General features: G+C 37.8%; 1 protein-coding gene across 1 annotated transcript in view; it reads right to left on the bottom strand.

The window, feature by feature from the left end:
• Positions 1-21,841, bottom strand: part of LGR5 (leucine-rich repeat containing G protein-coupled receptor 5) — a 52,515-nt gene that overhangs the window by 4,962 nt on the left and 25,712 nt on the right. Inside the window, exons 4-14 of the mRNA XM_010561780.1 lie at positions 19,950-20,165; positions 17,119-17,190; positions 14,442-14,510; positions 11,335-11,406; positions 10,438-10,509; positions 10,269-10,337; positions 10,047-10,118; positions 7,398-7,463; positions 7,114-7,185; positions 6,164-6,235; positions 4,089-4,214 (exon numbers count right to left, since the gene is read on the bottom strand). Of these exons, the coding sequence (XP_010560082.1) occupies positions 4,089-4,214; positions 6,164-6,235; positions 7,114-7,185; positions 7,398-7,463; positions 10,047-10,118; positions 10,269-10,337; positions 10,438-10,509; positions 11,335-11,406; positions 14,442-14,510; positions 17,119-17,190; positions 19,950-20,165 (978 nt within the window). The remainder of the gene's footprint in view (positions 1-4,088; positions 4,215-6,163; positions 6,236-7,113; positions 7,186-7,397; positions 7,464-10,046; positions 10,119-10,268; positions 10,338-10,437; positions 10,510-11,334; positions 11,407-14,441; positions 14,511-17,118; positions 17,191-19,949; positions 20,166-21,841) is intronic.

Genomic DNA, 21,841 nt, shown 5'->3' with positions numbered 1-21,841 from the left:
AGTTTCAATGATTTTGAGGCTTTCTTTCGTCAGAAAATTGCTCATTTCTGGTATGTTTTGAATTTAATTCCTTTGGGGATGTGAAAATTCTGGGGTAGCATGGAAAAACTACATATGTTCAAGTTCTATAGACTACTTCTTCTATTCTTAGTTATATTTTATGCTTTGGAAGCAGAGATAGTTAATTTGCACAGTTCACCAACAGTACCTAATAAAACCTAACAACTCACCTTAATTCCAAAAGCCCAATAAACCAAAAAATTCAAAGATAAAGAGGTGATTAGAAGTTATTCTGACTTCACTTAAAAGGAATAAAATAGAACTAGATCCTCCTATCAGATTACTTTCAACAGGTTAATCATGTAAATGAACGTAATGAGCATTCCAAGGAACCTCTAACCCCCTGGGAAATCTGCAAAGAAATCAGTCTGAATCGGGCTCAGTGCCAACAGGGCTTAAACTTGTGCACTAGCCAAGAGCTCGGTACAAATGGGAACAAATGGAACCCTAAGCTCTGAAGTGATTTTTAAATTAGTGCATTCTGGGGCATTTAGACTCTATATACTTACATTTCTGTTGGGAATTAGCAACAATAATCTCTTCCCTTGTACCCAATACAAAAAGCTACATCATAAGATATTTTTGAGGTACTCCAATAAATGTTCAAGTTAACCAAGATCTAACTATCACAGAATCTCATGCCAGCAGATTTAAATATTTAATTTCTAACTCATTTCTGTGCATGCCATCTTTTAAAATAAGGACATTATCTCCATTAAACATTTTTGAACACATTTCCCTGAAGCCCTTCTTAAATAAACTATTATTAAACCCATAGATTACCACAGTAACCCATAGCTAGTCACCTGGACTAAAACCAATCCCAATCCCCAACTAGAAATGCCCCTTTTCTGAAATAATGCCCCACAACCAACAACAAAAACCCTTATCAAAAGAAACACTGACAGTTCTGCAAGGTGATCACTGCAACTTGCAGCTTCAGACCTTTTGGAAGACATTGATACAGCTGGGGAAATGAACAGCTAGTGGATATTTTAGGCTCAAGGGACTAAGAGAAATGTATTCTCTGGTTATTCAAACAGCTCTTTGTGCTTAATAATGACAGATTTCCAGATGCTGTTGCGCTTCTACCAGCCTGCTGGCCTGTCATACACTGAGAATGTGGACCTCTTACATTGTACTGGTCCACTACTTCGATGAAGTAGCCAAAAAACCCCACTGCTTTTAAATTATCATTAAAGACCAAGACTCCCATTTCTTATCCTCTCTGTAGGTTTTTCTAGCATCCTTTCTTAAACCTGAACAGTTTGGGGTTTTTTTCCCCCTTAATTACTAGGATAAACATATAGGCCTCAAATTGGTGAATGCTTCTGAATCTGTGTGCAAAGCATAATTGCACAGAATGACTGGGACCCAGAACACAGAGGACAAAACGTACTTTCCAATGCAGAGAAATTAGTATCAGTTTTTCTTGGTGACAGAGGAAGTTCTTTCTTGCAAAAGCTACATTTAACAAGAACAACAACAAAAAAATAAAAAGGAAGCAACTCTCAGCCACACAGTGCTGGAAGCAGTCCTTTTTGTGGCTGGTGCTTATTTGATATGGGAGATTAGATTTGGACTTTGTCAAATTAAACTCTTTTAGAAACACTGGCTGAATTTATTTTTATATACTGCTTATCTTACTGATGATATCTGTATCCCTGATAATTTTTTTCCTGCAGCAAGGAATGCCTCTTTTTTTCTGTTTTTAGACTAAGCAGCAGAGAACAAAAGGTCATTTTCCACCTCACAAAGGTGTGGGGTTGATGGTGAATGGGAAGGCAAAATCACCGAGTTCTTTACAGAGCTGAATCAAAGCATCAGACAAATAAGGAAGGAGTGGCTGGCAGCCTGACTTTACTTCCTCAAAGCTTGCCATAGCAGGTTGGGCTCGGTGCTGTAGAGCGTTCTCCTGCCATTGCTGAAGGTGGGGCAGAGGATGCTCAGCTCTTTGATGTGTCTGTGTATTGAACAGCAATGACCCATTTAGATGAGGAGGAAGCTTTTATACAGGAATTTGTCTTTAATGTTGTAACCAGTGTCTCGTTCCAACAATTACAAAGGGTGAAATTTCATTTTGTTTTAGATCTCTGTTCAAGTTTGGTTCTTCATGCATTGTCTGTGCAGTGACCCTGTGTGAGGTCCTGGCCTCATTTTGATTTAAAGTAAAAGTCCTGCAGACTCCAACTCAGGATTTTACCCCATTTTCTCCTGACTGAATGTAATTTGTTCTTACAGATGTTAATCAACTCTAGATACGATAAACATACTTTTTATCCCTTTTTTTAAGACTTAAGCTACTGCCTGACACATCCTTGTTAACTACTTACCCAGAATAAATACACTGTAGTTGCATATGAGCAATGTACATAATTTTACTGGTGGAAAAATCATATAAAGTACAATTTTGATAAAAGAAATAAAAAATCTTAGTTGTACATATTTCAGTTGAATAGTGGATTATTCTAGGACTACTACAGCACCTCTTATGCCTCTAGGCCATGGTATATACATCACTATATATTTGCTAGGTTGCAGTAATCCATTTTCTTGTGTTTATATTCTTTTAAAGAACCTTCAGGTATTTTAGAATTGTCACCTGCCTCAACACGTGGACAGTCAGTGAGAGAAGAAAAACTATGGCCGAAGCTCAGCCTCAGCCATTCATGTTTTCTTATGGTACTTGCTTCTTGACCTCTGAGACCCATCTTGAGGTCTCTAGTGTAAGAGGGACATAAAGCCTCTCGTACATTGAATGCTTGTGTTATAAAGTAGTTTCACACACTGTGATGAAGTCACTGCCCAATCTCCTCTGTGACAAACTACAAATATTGGGTTTATTAAGACATTTAAGGCATTGTTTCCTAACCTTGGAACCATTTTTTGCAGCTCTTCTCTCACCTTATATTAACACGCTATCATAGAAGTGTTCCAGTGTGGATCCCTCCAGTGCTGTATGCATGCAAAGCTTTTATCAGCTCTGCACTTCTCATGACTCCCTTATTGAGAACTCCAAATACTCCAGTCCTTTTCATTAGTGGCAACATCTCCTTGAGTTGTCTGCCTGCTAAGACTCATAGGACTTTTCCAGTGCAAAAGGCAAATCTAGTGAAGACATGAGGATGGAGTCTCCATCCTTGGAGATATTCAAAAGCTGTCTGGATGCAGCCCTGGGCAACTGGCTCCAGGTGACCCTGCTTGAGCAGGAGGGGTTGGACAAGATGACCTCCAGAGGTCCCTTCCAACCTCAACCATTCTGTGATTCTGTAACAATGTGCACACTGTTTAATTGTTTCAAATGCTATGATATCAAACCTTTTACAGTAAAACATGGAAAAAATGTATGTTGCACTTGGCATCCTCTAATTAAAATATAAAAATCAAGGGAGATTTAGAGGACACTCCCAAATACCCTGAAGTCAGAGGCAAAACTCTCTTTACTGTGATTTCTCTATGGTCATCTAGTGACTGGCAGAGCTGCCAATGATCTCTAGAGAACATTTCCTTCTTGTATCACAGAGCATCCAGCAAAAAATTACGAGCATCAAAATGTTTTAGTAATAATGACCAAGTATTACCTGAATCTTAATCAAAAGATTACAGAAAAAAACATGTTCAAACAAAAGAGGTCAAATATTTTGGAACTTCAGGAGTATATTCTTCCCTTGATATTTGCTGTGTTCTCATTAAATATAATGGAAGTTCTGTAAGCACAGTCCAGTAGAAGAAGGACATATCACTAAGCTGCTAGCAGTATTGTTTTAACAGCTTTTGAAACATATCACCAGGAAGCAGATGTGGCTCGTATTAAGCAAGTACTTGGGTTAATATTTCAAAACCCTTCATAGTTTCTTCAGTTAAAAGTGAGCATAATAAAAGAAGTCTATCATTTTTATCATATTTGTTTTAGTTTTAACAGCACAGATCAAAGACTGACAATACGAAGTAACATGCGTTACACACTGACACACCTTCCCTTGCACATGAACACAAATGTGGCTTATTAGTTTTAATGATATACTCACTTGAGCTCTGGAAAATTTTCAGATGATATCAAACTTTGTAGGGCATGATTTCCTGTTAATTTTAAATGAGTTAAACCATGTAGCCCCGTCACAGGAAAAGAGGACAAAAGGTTGGATGACACATCCCTGCATAACAGCAAATAAAAATCAGCTTACGGGTTTTCGTTTTTTTTCTTCAGCACTAGAAGTGTCACGTTGGAAAAACAGGTTAGACTTTTCTAACTCAATCAAAAATTACTACATTAAACAGAGGCCCCAGTCAGCAGAGCAAAGCTGCAGCACTGCTCGGAAGTATGCACCTATGTGTCTAGCAGAAAGCTAACAGTAATATCTAGTAGTTAGCTAAGTCTGTTGCCAAATTTGACTCCAAACACTCACAGTGCCAGTTTTGAGACTAGCAAATTAATTTAAAATCTGTTCATTAGTTTGTCTGAATGAAAGGGAGGCAGGACCAGAACAGCTTCCCACAGTTTAAAAGATTCAGTGGGATGCTAGAGGGCACGGCTGCCCTGAAAGCTCCCCAGGGAGCAGGTCAGGTGTATGGGGAAGACATGTGTTTCAGGGTAGGATGGGTCTGGGCTGGAGCAGATGCAGGTGACAGTTCTAAGCTGAGGTTTGTCCAAGGAGCTGAGGGAAGACAATGCAGATGTGGGAAAAGTAAAACAGGTGAATGAAAAAGTGACAGTGATCAAGGAGATATGGTAAAGTAATCAAAGAGGGGGAAGTCCAGAGGTATTCTGTTCTCTATTTCTCCCTCTCCCATTTATTCTATAGGAATAGAATCAATATTATAGATATTAATAAATAGAGCCTTTTCAGTCCTCTTCACAATTATCTACACTGCAATACTTAAGATGCTCAACAGTCAAGAAGGAGGAAGAAGGGGAGTCTGATGCTGCTGAAATGCTTTTATGCCCAAGGTTGAAGAGCAAAGTTCCTGTCTCTTGAACTATCTACTGAAATCTAAGGGCTAGACATAAAATAAGGTATGTTGATAGACGGGTCTTCCACCTATCTGGTTTAGTGTGTGTGTCCTCTTGATCACAACGTACTTAAATACCAAAGGTGAAATTCTGGTCCTACTGCAATGGTAAGAATGACCACTGACTTCAGGGTGGTCAGACCAGGGTTAGAGACTAGCATTTCAGGAAACACTGGCACACTGTGTTACTGCGCGTGTGTTAAAGGGCTTTTTTCTTTAACCCTCTCTGACTGTTCTATGCTATTGACCAAAGCTACAATTTATTGCTCACCTCACAAAGTAGGAAAGTTCTGAGGAGGGCCCCAAAAGGGACGTCACAGACAGTATTGTCTTTATGGACATTTTTCAGTGCACCATTCAGAGGGGAGGCTTTGCACATCGACAGAAATTAATACCCCTTTCCAAATTTATGTTTCCCAGCAGCTACTGGATTATCCATGAGCAAATGCCCAGCAATGTATGTTTGTGACAACCATGCAGCAGGAGGACTCCAGAGGAATTTTTTTTCATGTCTTCACCATACTCCCAATGCCTCAGGGATTCACCTTAAAGAGGCATTACAATGACAGTGGGAAGTAGGAAAAAGTTAGTAAGGACTGAGAAGTGCTTGTGAACAAGGCCTGCAAAATTGGCTGCTGATGTTTTGACCACTAACTGCTCTGGCTGCACTTACTAAAGAAAAAAACTATTCTATCAAATGAGGAACGATGAAATAAAGATTCTTACTGGAAAATGTTTCTTATTTAATTGGTAATCCAATTCCTTAGTCCTGAAACACAACTAACAGGAAATATTCCCCACTGCTACAAGAGACTAAACTGCTAACAAATTGAATGAAGAAAGGCAGATGCACTGATATTCTTTGTGGACCCCAAATCACTCTGCTTACGCAGTGTTATATGCAGCTTTGCCATAATACCTACGGGAATTGGTGAAGTACAAAAAAGTAGGCATTTAGATATGGATTCAACCGACCAGAAAGTTAGAATAGAGAAAGCCTCAATTTCTGCTGGGGCACCAAGTTATTAAATTTTTATATGTTCTTGCAAGAAAAATGTGAAAATTTAAATGTAAAAGATATACAAATACTTACAGTTTGATCAGAGATGGTAAAGAGGAGAAGGCATTGGGGTGAATAATTTTAATTTTGTTCCAAGCTAAATCCCTACAAGAAAATGAGTGGAAAATTACATACCCACTGAATGAATATGGAAGTTTTCATACCCTTGATTAGGAGGCCTAAATATAAAAAAGGTATTAATTACATGCCAATATTTTCAATAAACTTCTGAATATCTCATAGTGCAAAATCTTTTTTCCATTTTTAAATTATGTTCGTCAGTTAATGGTGTTAGTTATTAAACTGACAACTTCTTAAAAAGTCTTAATGCCTTCTACAGTCTAAGGCAGTTATTTTCAGTCTGCTTCCTAAGGCAGCAGAAAGAAGGGTGGGGTATACAGGCTACTTCTAAGAGGTCCTCATGATGTGACTAAGAACAGCAAATCCATTGTCCATAGGCTTAACTTAATCTCAATCTTCAGTGCCCCTGAAAAATCAAAGAGACTGAAAGCAACTCAAAAAAATGTATGGGTTTGATCATGCAAAAACTTAGAACAATGAGTAATTTCTTCACAAAATTACTCTGCTAGGACATGCGTCTGTGTGCAAACTAGAAACCCGCACATGACCGGACTCTATTTCTTAAGACACTGTTCTCTATAAAAAGATTTCATGCTATCTAGAGCTGATTATTACGTGAACCTGCCAAGAGATACCAGCTCTGGCTCGGTATCTCTCTCCATCTCCATCAGAAACATTTAGAAGTAACAGCTTTTATAGCTACAAGTTTACATCTTTGAATTCATTGCTGCAGATGCTAACCTTCACAATGTTTGTTCTCCTTTCACAGTTATGACCTAATGGGTGAAAGATCAAAGTGAGGAAAAACAGAAACAAGGATGATTTGGGGCATATAGCGAGCAGACAGTATATACCCCATGTTTTTAAGAACCTGGGTGAATGGCTGTTAGGGCTGTACTCACAGAGACCGAAGAGCAGCCAGCTGCTGAAACGTGTCTGCTTTGATTTCACCGATTTCATTGTGATGCAAGTCACTGAAATAGCAATAAGAATCTCCTCAGTTTCAAAGGCACTTGGAGGACACTTCAGGGTGTTTTAGTTTGTGTTTATGATCCACTTCAATATACTGTAAGGGTATGTATTTGGGATATGTCAAATCAGCCAGCAATAACCAAGGTAATGATGCTTAAACACATTTGTATATAGATACTTCTTTTTAGGCTTTTTAGGGTAGTTTGATGCTTACATTTTTTGGAGTTTTCTACATGCAGTAAAACACGGTAAATCTTCCAGCAGATTATAAGACAGATCCCTGTAATACACAAGAAAAGAAAAGATGAACATCAAAGTGATGTTAAAAGATCTTTCATTGTCTGCCTTCACACTCAATTTAAAACAACTTGCTTTTATCCACACTCACAGAAGAACAGAAATGTGCAAATTCACTTATCATCTCTCATCTGTCAGATTTTGATTTCAAACTGAGGAGGACAGAGGAGGGGAAAAGGCAAAATGTATTAACTCCATATCCTACATTTGCAAATTCCTTGCATTGTCTGAAGATTTCCTGCCTGAAGTGTAGACTTCTGCTGAATGTTTTACAGTAACGATATTGGCCATCTGCTCATAGGGAATATTGGATTTACATCACAGACTTCATATTCATCGTGTTTAAATTCTAACAGTATTTAAACCATTTAAAATAACCTACTAAATATATATACTCATTCAGAGAAGATCCTATATTTTTCTGGTAATAATCACAATGGACTGTAATCAGCTTTCCGTTCTACACTTTTAATTAAGCACTATTGCCTCTGATCCGTAGACTGTTGTATCTTATAACTGAGGGAAATGGTTAAAAAAATATTGGAAATAACTTTGAAATCAATCACTACATGGGGGGAAAAAAAAAACTAAAAAGACTTGAGCCAAAACTCAACAAATTACAGAATAACTGAAACATCTGGACTGATTTATAGTATAATATAACTAATCAAAACCAAGCCCAGGCAATTTGCAGAAATTGGAGGGAAAAAAAAAAGGAACCAAACACTCCCCCTCCCCCCAACAGTCTCATCCTATATATACATGTTGCCTAAGAAAAACTGAATGGGAAATTTGCTAGTGAAAAGAATATAGAAAAAAAGCTTATGCATATAATTAGGAAAAATGTCCTTTCCCACAGTTAATCAATATTATCACATAAAAGAGTAATCTCTTTTCACTCCCGTTTCAAATTCTTTAAAACTGGTTCATCTCCACCCATTTACTCCCTTGGTAAAATTTTATTTTCACCGTTACTATTCCAACAGGGGCATTTAGACTATTCTGTATTTGTGGAAATGGTGCAAGTAATGACCATGTGTGTTTTTAAGGTATTCTACTCTGCTTTTACTATGCACAAAGGCTACCATCAATTTATGTGCATTTTTGTTACAGCAGGGAAGATTACAGCCTCTTTTTGTATTTTTCACAGGTACACTGTGGTTTAAATCAGACATGACAGAGGAGAATTCAAGGGAGCTGGAGGCTTTTAGGCCAAGGTAAAAGATGTTTGGTATGTCTGGCGGACCGTGGCTGTTCTGTCTTCCACAGATTTGTGACTTACGTCTTCTTAAAAGTATATTATCAGCTTGAATTTTGTACATACTGACACTCCCTCTTCACACATGACAAAAACCCAAACAAACAAAACCAAAACCCTTCTCCCCCCAGTTTCTGTTAGAGCTCCAGGAAATACTTTACTTGTTTATTTTTACGGATTTTTTCCCACTTTGTTAGTACATGAGGCTCTTGGCAGCAGCAGATGGCAAGTGATTTCGGTTCCTGTGTTGAGGTGCGTACCCAACTGTGCTGAGGGTAGTCTGTTGAGGACTGCTGGGACCATGGTCTCACATACACCTTTACTGCAGGTGCACAGACACTCAGGAAGCCTCCATGTACATTAATCCACACTTGGAAGTATTGGTGGCTACGTAGGATGCATAAATTGTCTTTCAAAGCAGCATTTGTGCTTGTAGTGTTTGTGCATGTATCTGAGCCAGGAAGACCCTCCAAGATCGCAGTCTCCAAGTAACTTGTGGGGTTCAGCACACCATTATACTGTCTTTTATTGGAAGTCATTTGGAAATGATTATATTGAGTCTATCAACTAAAACTTAATTTTTTCTGGAAATGTTCATGACATCCACGCTGGTATTCAAATAATGTGTTATAATTAGTGCTATTTCAATGTTGGCCAGAGAACTAATACCAAATACATTCCTAGTGATGTAATACATAGAGGAAAGTGCTGTTGGCTCATTCTCAAAGAAGCGGACACGATGATTACTTTCATTAGTGATTAAGCAAACTCCAAGGAAATCTCCAAGCTAAAATAATATTGGATATTTAGCATAAAAACTATACCCCAACTATGCCAAGGAATAGTCTATTAAAATTTCAGTCAGCTACTTATGTCTGGTTGAAAAAGAAACTAAAAGAGGAGCATAACAAGGACTCAAAACTGCACTCCTTACTCAGTTATATTTTCCACTCACTCCACTGAATTATCTGTCTCAGTGAGGAAAAAAAACCCAGACTACTGTAGGAGAGACAGAATGAATGAAAATAAGGTAGTTCTGTTGTTTATTAAAAAATCAAGGACTGTTTTACCCCTTCCTAAAAATATGCAAAGTAATTATCTTTTTCAGGAACCTATGGGAAATCCTGACTGATAAGTGGGTTGTGAACTTCTTGAGTAACATGGGGGCCTGCTCCCTGAGCTGAATTCCTAAGATGTAATGTGATACACAGAAATAGCAGTAATTAGGTAATTTTGAAATCATAATGATTTAATTTGTCCATTAATTTCTTGCATTAATGTGATGTTAATAATCTTACTGAAACGTACAGCACTTGGAGATTAGGTAACTGGTCACAAGCTGATTTGGGGAGAGAGGTGATCTGTGCTCCTGTGAGTGTCCTGTTGAAAGTATTTGTTAAAAAAAAAAAAAGAAAAAAAAAGATTAGTTTTTAAAGATTGCAAAACAAATATATTTTTTTAGGACATTCTTTAGAATAAGTCAGTATCCAGAAAAATAAAACAAAGCAAAAATACTTCACTAGCACTTACAAACTCTCCAGACTTGTAGTCCCTGTCAGATCAGGAAACTCTGTTATCTGTGAAGCACCATTTAAAGTCCTAAAATTTAAAAACATAATTTCAATACAACTGTGGTGAGGGAAGTGTGGGATAACTCTAATATTGCAATATATAAAGAAAAATAAGAAAGTAAACATACAGAGTTCTGAGTTCTGGTAAGTGTTGAAAAGCAGATTTTCCAACAAGCTGGATCGGGTTATCATAAAAATGTCTGCAAAAGGAGGATAAAAAGACTTTTTACAAAAAATGTTTTAAAAGATTCTAAATATATTACATGATTATACTATAAGCAAATGAGTAAACTCTCTATGATGAATCACAGACTGAGCACCTCTGGCTGTAGCAGAGGTGCACCTTTGGGCTTTTCTCACCCACTAATCTATATCCATCAACCACATTTCACGTTTTGAATATTCAAGTAGTCATTGTTTTCTTGGTTTTAAAGCCAGAAGCCAGTCAATGAAATATTCCCTCTTCCTCCCAGGTTTGCAAAGATAGAAATCCAGATATGAAGAAGTTTGTTATGACCTGAGACAAATTTAAGGTTAGCAGGTGAAGAAGTCAGAACTTCACCTACTCAGAAAAAGTTCCCTTGCACTTTTGAAGTCATGCTGCTCTTGCTCATAGAATAATATTGCTCAAGATGAGTCACTATTTTTCTTACATTTATCTTACGATTTCTTATTTTGAGGTTTGCCCATTAAATGCATTCTCATGTAAGACAATGGGAACTCGGACTGGAATCCATCAAGAGTAATTTTTGCTAGCTTCTACATTGCCAGTAAAGCTAAGAGACTTAGAAGAAATAGTTCAAATAAAACATTAAAGGCCAGAGAACACTACTCGCTTCCCTTAAACATGGCATGCAAACTTCCATTCTTTCCACAAAGTTGGAAAGATACGAGCTTGTTTGCTTGTGTAATGATGTGCTACACAGTACGCTTACAAGAAGAGCTATTTGACTATTAGCCACAAATATGATACTTAGTTCCACGTTCTCTAATAGGAAGAGTCATTGAAAAGACTTATCACTTACATTGTAATAAGTGATGGATTACCCACAAATGCACGCTCAGGTATTGACTTGATGTTATTGCTATGAAATCCCCTACAAAAGGAAACATGGTTTACACAGTAAGAAAAAAAAAGTGAAGGCACAATCTGTATTCACAATGTACAACTTTTTTTGTTTGTAATAAGAGAAGTGTCTGTATGTAAAGATATGTCCTTGTTTTCTGGAATAAGACAGAACTGAAAAAAGCAAAAGAAAAGCAAAGCAATGGAATAGCTGGAATCCTGCACTTTTCTAAATGAACAAAACCATTCAGATGAAGTAAACTGCAAAATGGCATTTTAAAATTCAGATGCCCTCAGCAGGAAACTGCCTTGTAGCTGTATGTCATTTATCTATGTGTGTATGTTTACAGATATAATGTAAATACACACACACACACACACATGAACCAATAAGATTAATATTTAAATATTAATAATTAAATAAGTATCAATAAATAGTATATATATTCCCTGCTGTACTTGCTGAAAAGCAACTATTTCTTTTGCTGGGATAATAATGGATTGCACAAGTTTATCAAGTAAATGATTATACATTATATTGTATTATGCTGAGACTCCCACAAACACCTTTTTCTTGAAATATTTTAAATGTGGACATGAACAAACTATCCAAAGTAGTTGTGCCTGCTGGATAGAGGGCCAAATCTTTGTTTCATCATTAATTACTGGATTTTATTCATATGAGTAATTCTCCATTGTGAAAAACAAAAGACACAACTAAGATTTCAAAAGAACAATGATGATTTGTGTGGGAAACTCCCATTAGTTCAGTCGGGTATGAAAAAGGCTTCCCAGCTTAAATTTATGCATTTAGAAAGCCTCAAATTGTTCACTGATGCAAGCACACTTGGCCATTACTTGAACAGGTCCCACATTATCAGTTTTACTTGTTTAGGCATTGTGTTACTGCTGATGAGCTACAGAGCAAGGCTCTAAATCCCTAGTTCTTTTGCATGCAATAAAAACTGCATCATGCAGATGCAGACTCTAAGCAATATGAGGATCCCATTTAATCTAGAACCAGTAAACAGACTGGTTTTGTGGCTGCATTGAATGGGATTCCTTGCATGGCAGAAAAGCTAAGGAAATGGCATGACTACTTCCCAGGGCAGTATCTGGCCCCTCATCACCATTCTGACTTGAGTTAGGGTGAGGAAGCAGCCCCATCATCAGCCAAGAGCAGGCTCCAGAACATTTATGCCCAGAAGAGCCTGAAGCACTTTTGAGCTGGTCAGAAGAGAGCATGCTCACGGCTGCAGCCTGTGTCCAGGGGCACTGTACCCAAGTGATGCACTCTGTCTGAACGGAAGGCACTTTCTAGCCTGTTTGTTCACATACTCAGCAAAATAGCAGTGAAATCTATCTACACCTCTGGGTAAAAAGACTGTATTAAGGCCACACTGGGAAAAATGCTTCTATAGGTATCTTTAAAATCCAGTCTGGAAAACATTACGCGTGCATTAACTTTGGGTAACAGCTATACCCACTTACTTTGGAGAGGTAACTACTCCTACAGCTGAGACCTTGAAGTGCAGAGCATCTGGGACAATGGTGTCCCTGTAGCATCAAACAGATATGGCCCTGACTTGCTGGCCACTTGCCAGTAGATCTCCAGCTCTGACTGGCTGCCTTGGATGCCTCCAAGCTGTGGACAAAAAGCCATAGCCTGTGTTTTCAGCACAAATTCTGACAGAGAAATGAGGTCCCACCCAGAAACACCCTTACTAAGGTGGCCCTGCAATGAGCTAAACCTCTGTGGGCCTGGGTTCCCACTTGGGTGAGAACAGCAGGGCATGCACAATCTTGTGGGAGACACCTTGCACTTATAAGATCGGCTTCCAGGGCCCAAACAAAGCACTGAAGCACATGGTCTCATGGTCTGCGCTGGGTTTGGGATGTCAAGTTGCAGTTTCACACTCCAAAGATTTCTTGCACCTAGGAGCTTATCTGAAACAATAAGTTTGATACTTAGAGGTGAAGTCCTACAGGGGTCAGTAAGTATTTTCAAGCACATCAGGCACTTTGCTGGATCAGGCAAGGTGCATTTACTGCAAACCTGGATTATCCATGTTTGGGTACTAACTCCAGAGGTCAGCAAAAAGGCTATCCTTCAAGGCCACTGGATTTCATACCAATTATTTTAGCCAACAGATGACGTAGCAGCAGCTGAGAACAGTAGGGCTGAGAAACTCATAGCCCCACTCCCTCCTCCAGAGCTGCACTCTGCCAACACTGGAGGTGCTGAGCTGAAGTCAACACTGCCTGGGGATCCCTCCTTTGGAAAAAATCCAAGGTAGCTACTTAAAGCAGCTTTAAGATTAGTTTGTGATGTAGCAGGGGTACAACCACGTCCAACTAGTATATGATTACCTATTTTTTTTCAAAAATCTATGCTGATGGTACCAGTAACATGGTAAATAATTCAAATGGAAAGAATTCTGAACGTATGCATTTAAGTGTACATTGTGCGTATGATGTGTGAATATAATTTCGTTCATTTTTTTTATAATTCAACTGTTTCTTACAATAAACTTGGCTGGGTTCTTTTAATTGCTGATTTTTTTAAATGCAAACTATGTCTATGCATCCAGAAATATTTTATTTACAGCATTAAAAGGACTATCTATATTGAAAAGAAAGTGCTTTAATTTAATGGGGGGGAGGGAGGAAAGAAGGTAAAGACATTAAAATCTGGTGGACTAATGAGGGTGCCACACCTTCTTCTTCTTAGACTAGAAGACTGTGATATATTGAATTGTTTGCATAATCCAACTGTTGTGTTTGGGACTCAAAGTGAATTAATTGTGTTTATTATTTACTGTATTCCAAGGATGAAGTTCCTGGAAAAAAGCCACTGCAGAATGCAGTATAAAAGTAAAAGTTGTCAGAACCTGAATGCTCTAAACTGAATGTTGAAAATGATCTTTTATGCATGATGGCATGTTTATTAGTTTTTCCTAGGATATCAGTTTTTAAGGATTACTGATAAAATCACCAGCATTAAAAAAAAAAATAATCACACACTAGACAAAACATCCTCCTTCCTAATATGAGCTCTGTACTTACAGTTCTTTTAGGTTTGTTAGTGTCCTGATAGCAGTGGGGAACTCGTCCAGACTGTTGTAATTTAAATCTCTGTGTGAAAATAGATTTTATTATTTAGGTTATGCAATGCATAGTGGATAATACAGAATTGTTGGCATTTGTAATGAAATATCATCTTCCATGCATTGAATAAACATATCCAGCCAAAAGCCAGGAAATCCTCAAAAGTGTATGGATGTTTTCCAACAAACTCTATTTAGGGCACATTATCATTCCTATTTTTTTATCAGCATCCTATTTTTAGTTATATCTTAGCTATTCTGCAATAAAGACAACATAAGTGGATTCAGATACTACTATGGGATTTGCTGTTTTGTAAATTGCCCACCCTTTTCATTACTTGAAAGTATTAACAGGAAAAAAAAAATCTTTCAAACAGAATATTCAACAACTTTGTATGGTGAGCCGCATTTTACATGGCTAATACATCTTACTACAAAGGTTTCATTTGCCTCTGACTCACTGTCTAGTTGTATTAGTCTTTCTTTTTTTTCGCTGATGAAAAAACCTCTGAAGAGATTTTTCCTGATGGTTAAGTGGTAAAAATAAGACATACTGGAGTTTGGATGGTAAAAAGGATTGGGGGAAATCTTCCTCTGGCTAAAACAAGTGGAAAAACATACAGTAAAAATTCAACATTACCATTAACTGTATTGTTAATTTTAAGATTTGTCAATATTCATACAGAGAATGTTTGTAAACACAAAGCATAAAAATGATAGTTTAGCTAGGGTAGTGACCTCCACTTTAAGAACTGCTCTTGCTGCAGTGGTAATTAGATTTTACTCTGGTAGGCTGAATGGACTATAAGCCTACTTCTGCCCTCAGCATGACACGTGTGTCCTTTAGCATTCAGGAGACACCTGAAACTAAAATTGACATATACCACTTTACTGTGATGCTCTCTGGTACTACTTTGTGAAGAATATAGTCTGAAAAACTTGAGCAAAAGCCTTTTTGAAAAGGCAAAACACAAATCACAGTTTACAATAGATTGAAAATGAAACAGTATCAGGCTGAAGTAATGCAGGCAGGAAACTGCTGTCTGAACTCAACAAGGCTTTCCTTCCTGCTTGTAAATCTCTCTCTCCTGCTTATTGACAAAAAGAGATTACAGGCGTGTACTGTTTGGTTTTGCCCTCCAGTGATATGTTATTTCCAGACCTATGCGTCCATGCAAATGAATGATCTTAAAGCTGGCGTCCATCATTTACACCGAGATCTCTTTAGCTTATCTTGAAACTATCTGGAAACTAGTCTATACAGTATGCAATTACTATGCTTGAGGCAAGTGCTACATTCTCCTATTGAATTGAAGTGGCTGCACCTACACTTATTCCCAGGTTCCTGACTGTCCTCTATATTTTAATCTCTTGTGCCAGGTGGCTGGGACTGGGTTTGCAATTACTTATTCTATTGTTCTGTTTTTCCCCACTTTTGACCAAATGCCATGTGAATCTCACTTACAAAAACAAAACAAACAATTCCATTTTCCTTCTCCTTTTCCTGTCCCCCTTTCCGGTGCTACACTAAGGGACTTCCTCTCAACTCATAGCCAGCTAAAAGTCAAAATTGTAAAATTGCGATTCAGTGGCAAGGGATCAATGTGATCAAAATTAGTGATTAAAAAAAAAAAGCCCCAAACTTCTTGCTTTCTGATCTTAATGAAACATGAAAGTGGGCAGTACACAGTTCTGTGGATGAGAAAGCAAAAGTTACCTTTAGACTAGCATTATTCATGTTTGAAACTTTGTCTATTTGTTCCTTATAACAGGCCTTTTAGGCTCTGTCCTGGTTGGATGAAATACCTAAAATCTCTGAAAATGATGCAGCTGACTGTGGCAGGTGCCAGGGGGAAGGATACACAAGGTTTTATTGTCCCCATAGCATTTTTGGGGTCTGTGGGCTACTCTAGCAGACAACATCTTTATTTGACTAACTCTAGCAAAATACTTTGATAACCGTCAGCACCGCATTCCTGTTGTGTGTTCTTCTGTAGAATTATTTTTTGTTAGAAAACTCAAGAAAATTTGAATTGGTATGAACAGAACTACAGTGAAAACTTGAGGAAATGTCAATCTCTACCAGTGCTATTCTTCATTAGAGCTCTTTAAAGACAAAAACTTGGATACAACTGAAACATTCCTCTTCCTGCCTTGTAAAACACATGCATAATTCGGCCACCTGGCACTTTCGCTTTTTCCAGGGATAAAAAAATAAAACCATCTAATTTTATAACCCTCCTCTATGGCAAGACAGTTTCTTAATGTTAAAGCTTTTCATTGTGACTATTAGCTTTCATTGTGACTATTAGCTTTATTGATTAAACAAGACAAACAAATAGTACTAAACTAGGCAAATGTAACTGTTCATGAATAGCCACTTCTTTTTCAATGCTCAGTACAGTTTTCAACTGTCATTCAAACAATTTATCAATTGACAATGCTTATTAAAAAGGCAAACTAATTTTATAGTCAAAAATAGGATTTGCTACATAGAGTCATTGTAAACCATCACTTAGATCCTGTAGCGATTAGGCAAGCCAAAAACCACATTTGGCTTTTAGGCTATTTTTATTCTTTCAGAATATTAATGAAAACACTCTAGAAAAAAGGAAACAAATAAGAGGTCAACTCACAAAGTCTCTAGGCTGTGGAGCCCATCAAAGCATTTCTTTCCCAGGGAGTAGATTCTATTGTTATGGAGATGTCTGCAGGGGAACATTAAGCACACAGTCAGGAAAGCACACTACACACAGTGGACTTAAGCAAAACATTTTGATGGTTAAATCAAAAGAAACTTATTTTCAGGCATGCACTGATTATATGCAAGTCATGTTTTTGCAAGAGCATGTATAGGAGGCACCTTCAATGCCCTCCCCCCTTTCTCCTGATATCTCCCCACCCACGCAGGCTTCCATTGGTTTCATAGAAGGGATTTGTTTTAAAACCACCTAGATTGTTTAAAAAGGGTATATCCTGGAGTTCCAGGTTGGGGTTTGCGTGTCGAATACTGGGAAATCATAGACATAATCTCACTGGTGGTTAATTAACATGTCTTAAAAACTGTGTGGTGTGTGAGATGTATATTTGGAAGGTGTGTATTCAGAGGGCGTCAGAGGGTATGGCACAGCACAGGAGCAGGTGAGGAGATGGATAATACAGCAGACAGGAAAGGGGCATTAGGCTTGCAGTATGAAAGAAGACACAAAGCCACAGGACAAAAAAGTCATTGCTTCACTGAGATGAGTAAACTAACCAATCTTAGGAGTGCTGTAACTTGCCTTCCTTTGTAACTACAAAAATCAAGAGCTACTTTCTCAAATGTTTAGCAATTGAAAGTAATTTTTTTATATCTTTCAAACACCCCCCCCAAAGGCTCAGAGTGCTGCCTATTTCTAAGCCTTTTAGACCAATATGGAAAAAACCCACTCTACGTGAAGCTCATTAATGTGAGTATATACAACTTGGAGCCACTTCAGATTGTTTTTTTTAAAAAGGATGCCTTTTTCCCAGCAGATTTTCCCTTTTATTCTTGACACTCTACCCCTATAGTGGAGGGAAACTATGGGAGTAGTACTTTAAAAGAAAAGAAGGGCTGTGAATGAGGGGCTTCCAGGCCCTTTCCCTTCAATGCTTCATTCTACTCTGAAAATAATATTAAAGGTCAGAGACTCTCTGAATGTTCTGCTGAACCTACAGAAATTGAGTCTACCTGTCCATAAAGGCAGGGATTCTGATGGCAAAATGCAAATGTGCTGTGGGTTTTTCCTTTGCTAGGAAGAAACATAATCAACTTTTTTTTTTTTAATGACTACACTGACCTTTAATGCTTTAGTTAGCATGAAGAGTGCATCTTCAAATTCCAATTATGGTTGAGTCTTTAATGATAGAGCTTCAAACCTGCTCCAATTGACCATGCATTTTTGCACTGAGTTGAAAATTTGCCAGACTGTATAGAGTAGCAAACAAAAGAAAGCAGAACCACACACAAAGATTTTGATGAGCCAAAAATATCAGATGTTGTAGATCATGAGGAATGATTCAATTATTAATCAATATGAAGCCCAGAAGATTAGAAATAAGCAAGGCAGATCTGAATTAAGGAAACCTAACTTGAGCAGAAGCAATCAGGGCTTGAAAAGAAATTATTTTCTCCTGCATTTCTTAACTGTTCTCTTAACACTATATTTCTGGTAGGGATCTAGAGAACAACATTCAATCTATGAGAAGTATCTCATTACTGAGACAAGTCTAGAGGCTCAGTCAAATGACAAGTCCATCCGCTCCTTAACTTGAATGGGATTGATACTTAATGTAAAGAGAAGGCAAAGATTTTGCAGCACACGGCGGTTGTTACTGCCATTTTTGGTGCCCTATATGCTTATATGAATATATTAAGCACCAGACAGAGATGGTGACTATAAATGTCAATAAAGAACCCTGGAGTGTGCCAGGTTCAATGCTTACACTGGGGCTAGAATATGCTAAAATATGCTAAGTGTCTTACAGACTATGGTTTCAGGCAGCTTGTAAAGCTTGAATATATTATTCTCTCTTTAATAATGCTAATGTTTTCCAAAGTATCCTGAAATAACTTCTCCACCTCAGTTTCTCCAGCCAGTCTAGAATTTTTTCCACTTGGTTCATTCCCAGAAGATAAAAAACTGAAACCGCGGTCCACAATATACCTTCCAGATTTTTGTGCAAGCTACACAGGTTTTGTTTAGTTGCACTGGTATGCAAGTATAACAAAATACAAAACTACATATACTTTCCATGAAGGGAAATGCATACTTCTTCTACTGGACAGCATTCTTTCCAAGTCACCCAGAAAGCTTTCAGTTCATTTCCTGTTTCTAATCTTCCCTCATTCAGCCTTAGAGTCTTAAGAGGGCACACAATTCATCTCTTCCTGTTTGCTTTGCTGACCAGATGATAGGGTGATTTTTTAATGCCCTTACATAGTTCTTTATTGAACATGAAAACTTCTAAGCTAGATCAAAACAAGTGATTTAGCAAATGCTAGTTTAAATGTAGGACGATGTAAAAAATCTGCTTCACCAAGATAATTTTTTGAAGTTTTGGTTTGTAGTACATACACAATCCAGAAAACTTAATTTATATTTCAAAAAGAATGATTTCTGCAACAAACAAAACTGACCTCTTGGTAAAGGAGTATCACTAAGCCTAGTACAAATGTAAAAGGGAAACTGCAGATTTATAGCCCCAAGATATCAATTTAATATTAAGACTGTAAGAACAAAACAGATGTTTAATTAACCCATGTATATACCTATTTACCTATCATTTGCCAACTGGGGAGGGACTAGGGGAATATTTAATCATTAAAGATTGTCTCAAGCAACATCTGAATTAAACATTGCATCTTCAAGTAATTTATCATAAAGAGGTCAAAGCCTTGCAAAGAAGCTGAGATTGTGTCTAAAAAGCAATCAATAAAACTTACAGAACTACCAAACTAGAGAGGTTTCCAAAAGCATAGTCTGGTATGTAATGAATTTTATTCAGTGCCAATGTCATTGCCTGAAGTGCTGGTAAACTTCTAAAAGCTTGGACGGGAATTTCTGTCAAAGAATTATCGTCTAGCCACAGGTGTCTAAGGGAGACCAAGCCATTGAAGCAGTTGGGGGGCACATAGTTGATGTGGTTGGCATCCAGACGTCTAGGAGAAAAAGAAATAGAGAAAATTGACTCTGAGAAAAGAACAGTGGACTTACTTACACAATGGCTATCAGAATTTATCACCAAGAACACAACCCCAAAGGATGGACATGGGTTGCCACATCCATTTTTCATTTCCTGGAGATTCTACATTTCCACCTGGCTTGCAGCCTCACCCCTGAGACCTGACATGGTGTCTACAAGTCTCCTTGTCAGCCGGCTCCCTGCAGACAGCTCTCCTTTGGAGCCATCAACTCACTGAGAGCACACACTGATCGTTTTTGAGCAGAGCCTCTCTACAGACAGAGTATGAATTTGTTTCCTTTCCCAATTATTTGAAAGTATGGAATAAAAAAGTGCAAGAAACTCAGCCAGAGATTCTCTTTCAGAACCTATAAATCACTGAGCTGCAAGATGATTTGGGTTTTCATACACTAGACACTCATTCTAAGAGCCAAAAATAAAACTCACTTCTGAGTCTCTGTTCCCGTTTTACCTTTTCTTAAATATCGTTTATTCCAATGATTCTAACAAACACTGAAGTTCACATTTTTTTAGCAGTGGAGCAAAATGGTTTTTGAATAGAGATTAGCATTGCTAATACGTGTATTTATTTTGAAAGTTACTAAATACACTTCAGTCGCTGCAGAGCCAACAGAGGGAGCTCAACTGCACATTGTACCTCTTCAGAGTCTGCAGGTGATATCTTGCTCTCACACTTGTGTAAATAAGGATTAGATCTACTGAACTTTTTGCAGATGTGGCACTAGAAATACTATGTCATATATTCATTGGCTTTTGCTTTTGCTCTGTTTTGCTTTCCCGTTGTGATGCTTTCAGGGAAAGATTTAAAAGCGTGCTTCAGATTTCTGAAACTTTGTGAAACATCCAGATGGTGATCTGTACTCCAATACACTTTTTCTGCTTTTAATGTGTTGTAGTAACTTGTACCTTGTTCAGAACATGAAAGCTATGCTCTAAAACTTTTCTTGAAGATGTCTGTCCAGAGGAGTAATTAAGTGAATGGTGAAAGAGAAATAAATTTAAATAGATGTTTGAAAACACTATAGAACAAACAGCCACACCCAGGGTACAAAGAAGTAATTCTGTACAACCTAAATTCGGTCTGTTTGAGAGAAACGCAATACTCTTTGTGGTGAGCATACTAATCTCTTTATTTAAAGCTGCTTCCTCATTTACAGTCATGTAAAATGTCAGGTCCATTCTATCTCCTGCTCCATGCTGCTCCTACCTACTGCATGAGAACAAATAATGACTGCTAAGGCTCCGTGCCAGGCTGGCAAATAACTGAGACAAGGTCAGTTGGAACAAATTTATAAAGTTCAGTGTCAAAGCCCTTGTACAATTAAATTTTCAATATAATAACTGACATGGCAGGCAGCAGAGACAGAGCTTCCAAAATAACTCAAGGGTCTGTCAACAAATGGGTGAGGCTGGAAATGTTTAGAAATACTCATGCTGTACCTCCCCCATTCCCCAGGCAACAACCATGCTATGCCTGTGTTTTCAAATAAGGTATAATTTAAACGAGTAGATGAGGTTTCTTTGTGTTCAGTCAGAAGTAAATTTCTTCCCTGGGTGATGCTGGTATGTAAACTAAGAAGTTACAGTTGCCTTAGTTTGACAGTTACACTGATTAAAGAATAGAGGCTTTAT

Source organism: Haliaeetus leucocephalus, unplaced genomic scaffold, assembly GCF_000737465.1.
Source record: "Haliaeetus leucocephalus isolate CR32 unplaced genomic scaffold, Haliaeetus_leucocephalus-4.0 Scaffold151, whole genome shotgun sequence".
Classification (NCBI taxonomy): domain Eukaryota; kingdom Metazoa; phylum Chordata; class Aves; order Accipitriformes; family Accipitridae; genus Haliaeetus; species Haliaeetus leucocephalus.
This window is presented reverse-complemented; position numbering and strand designations above follow the sequence as displayed.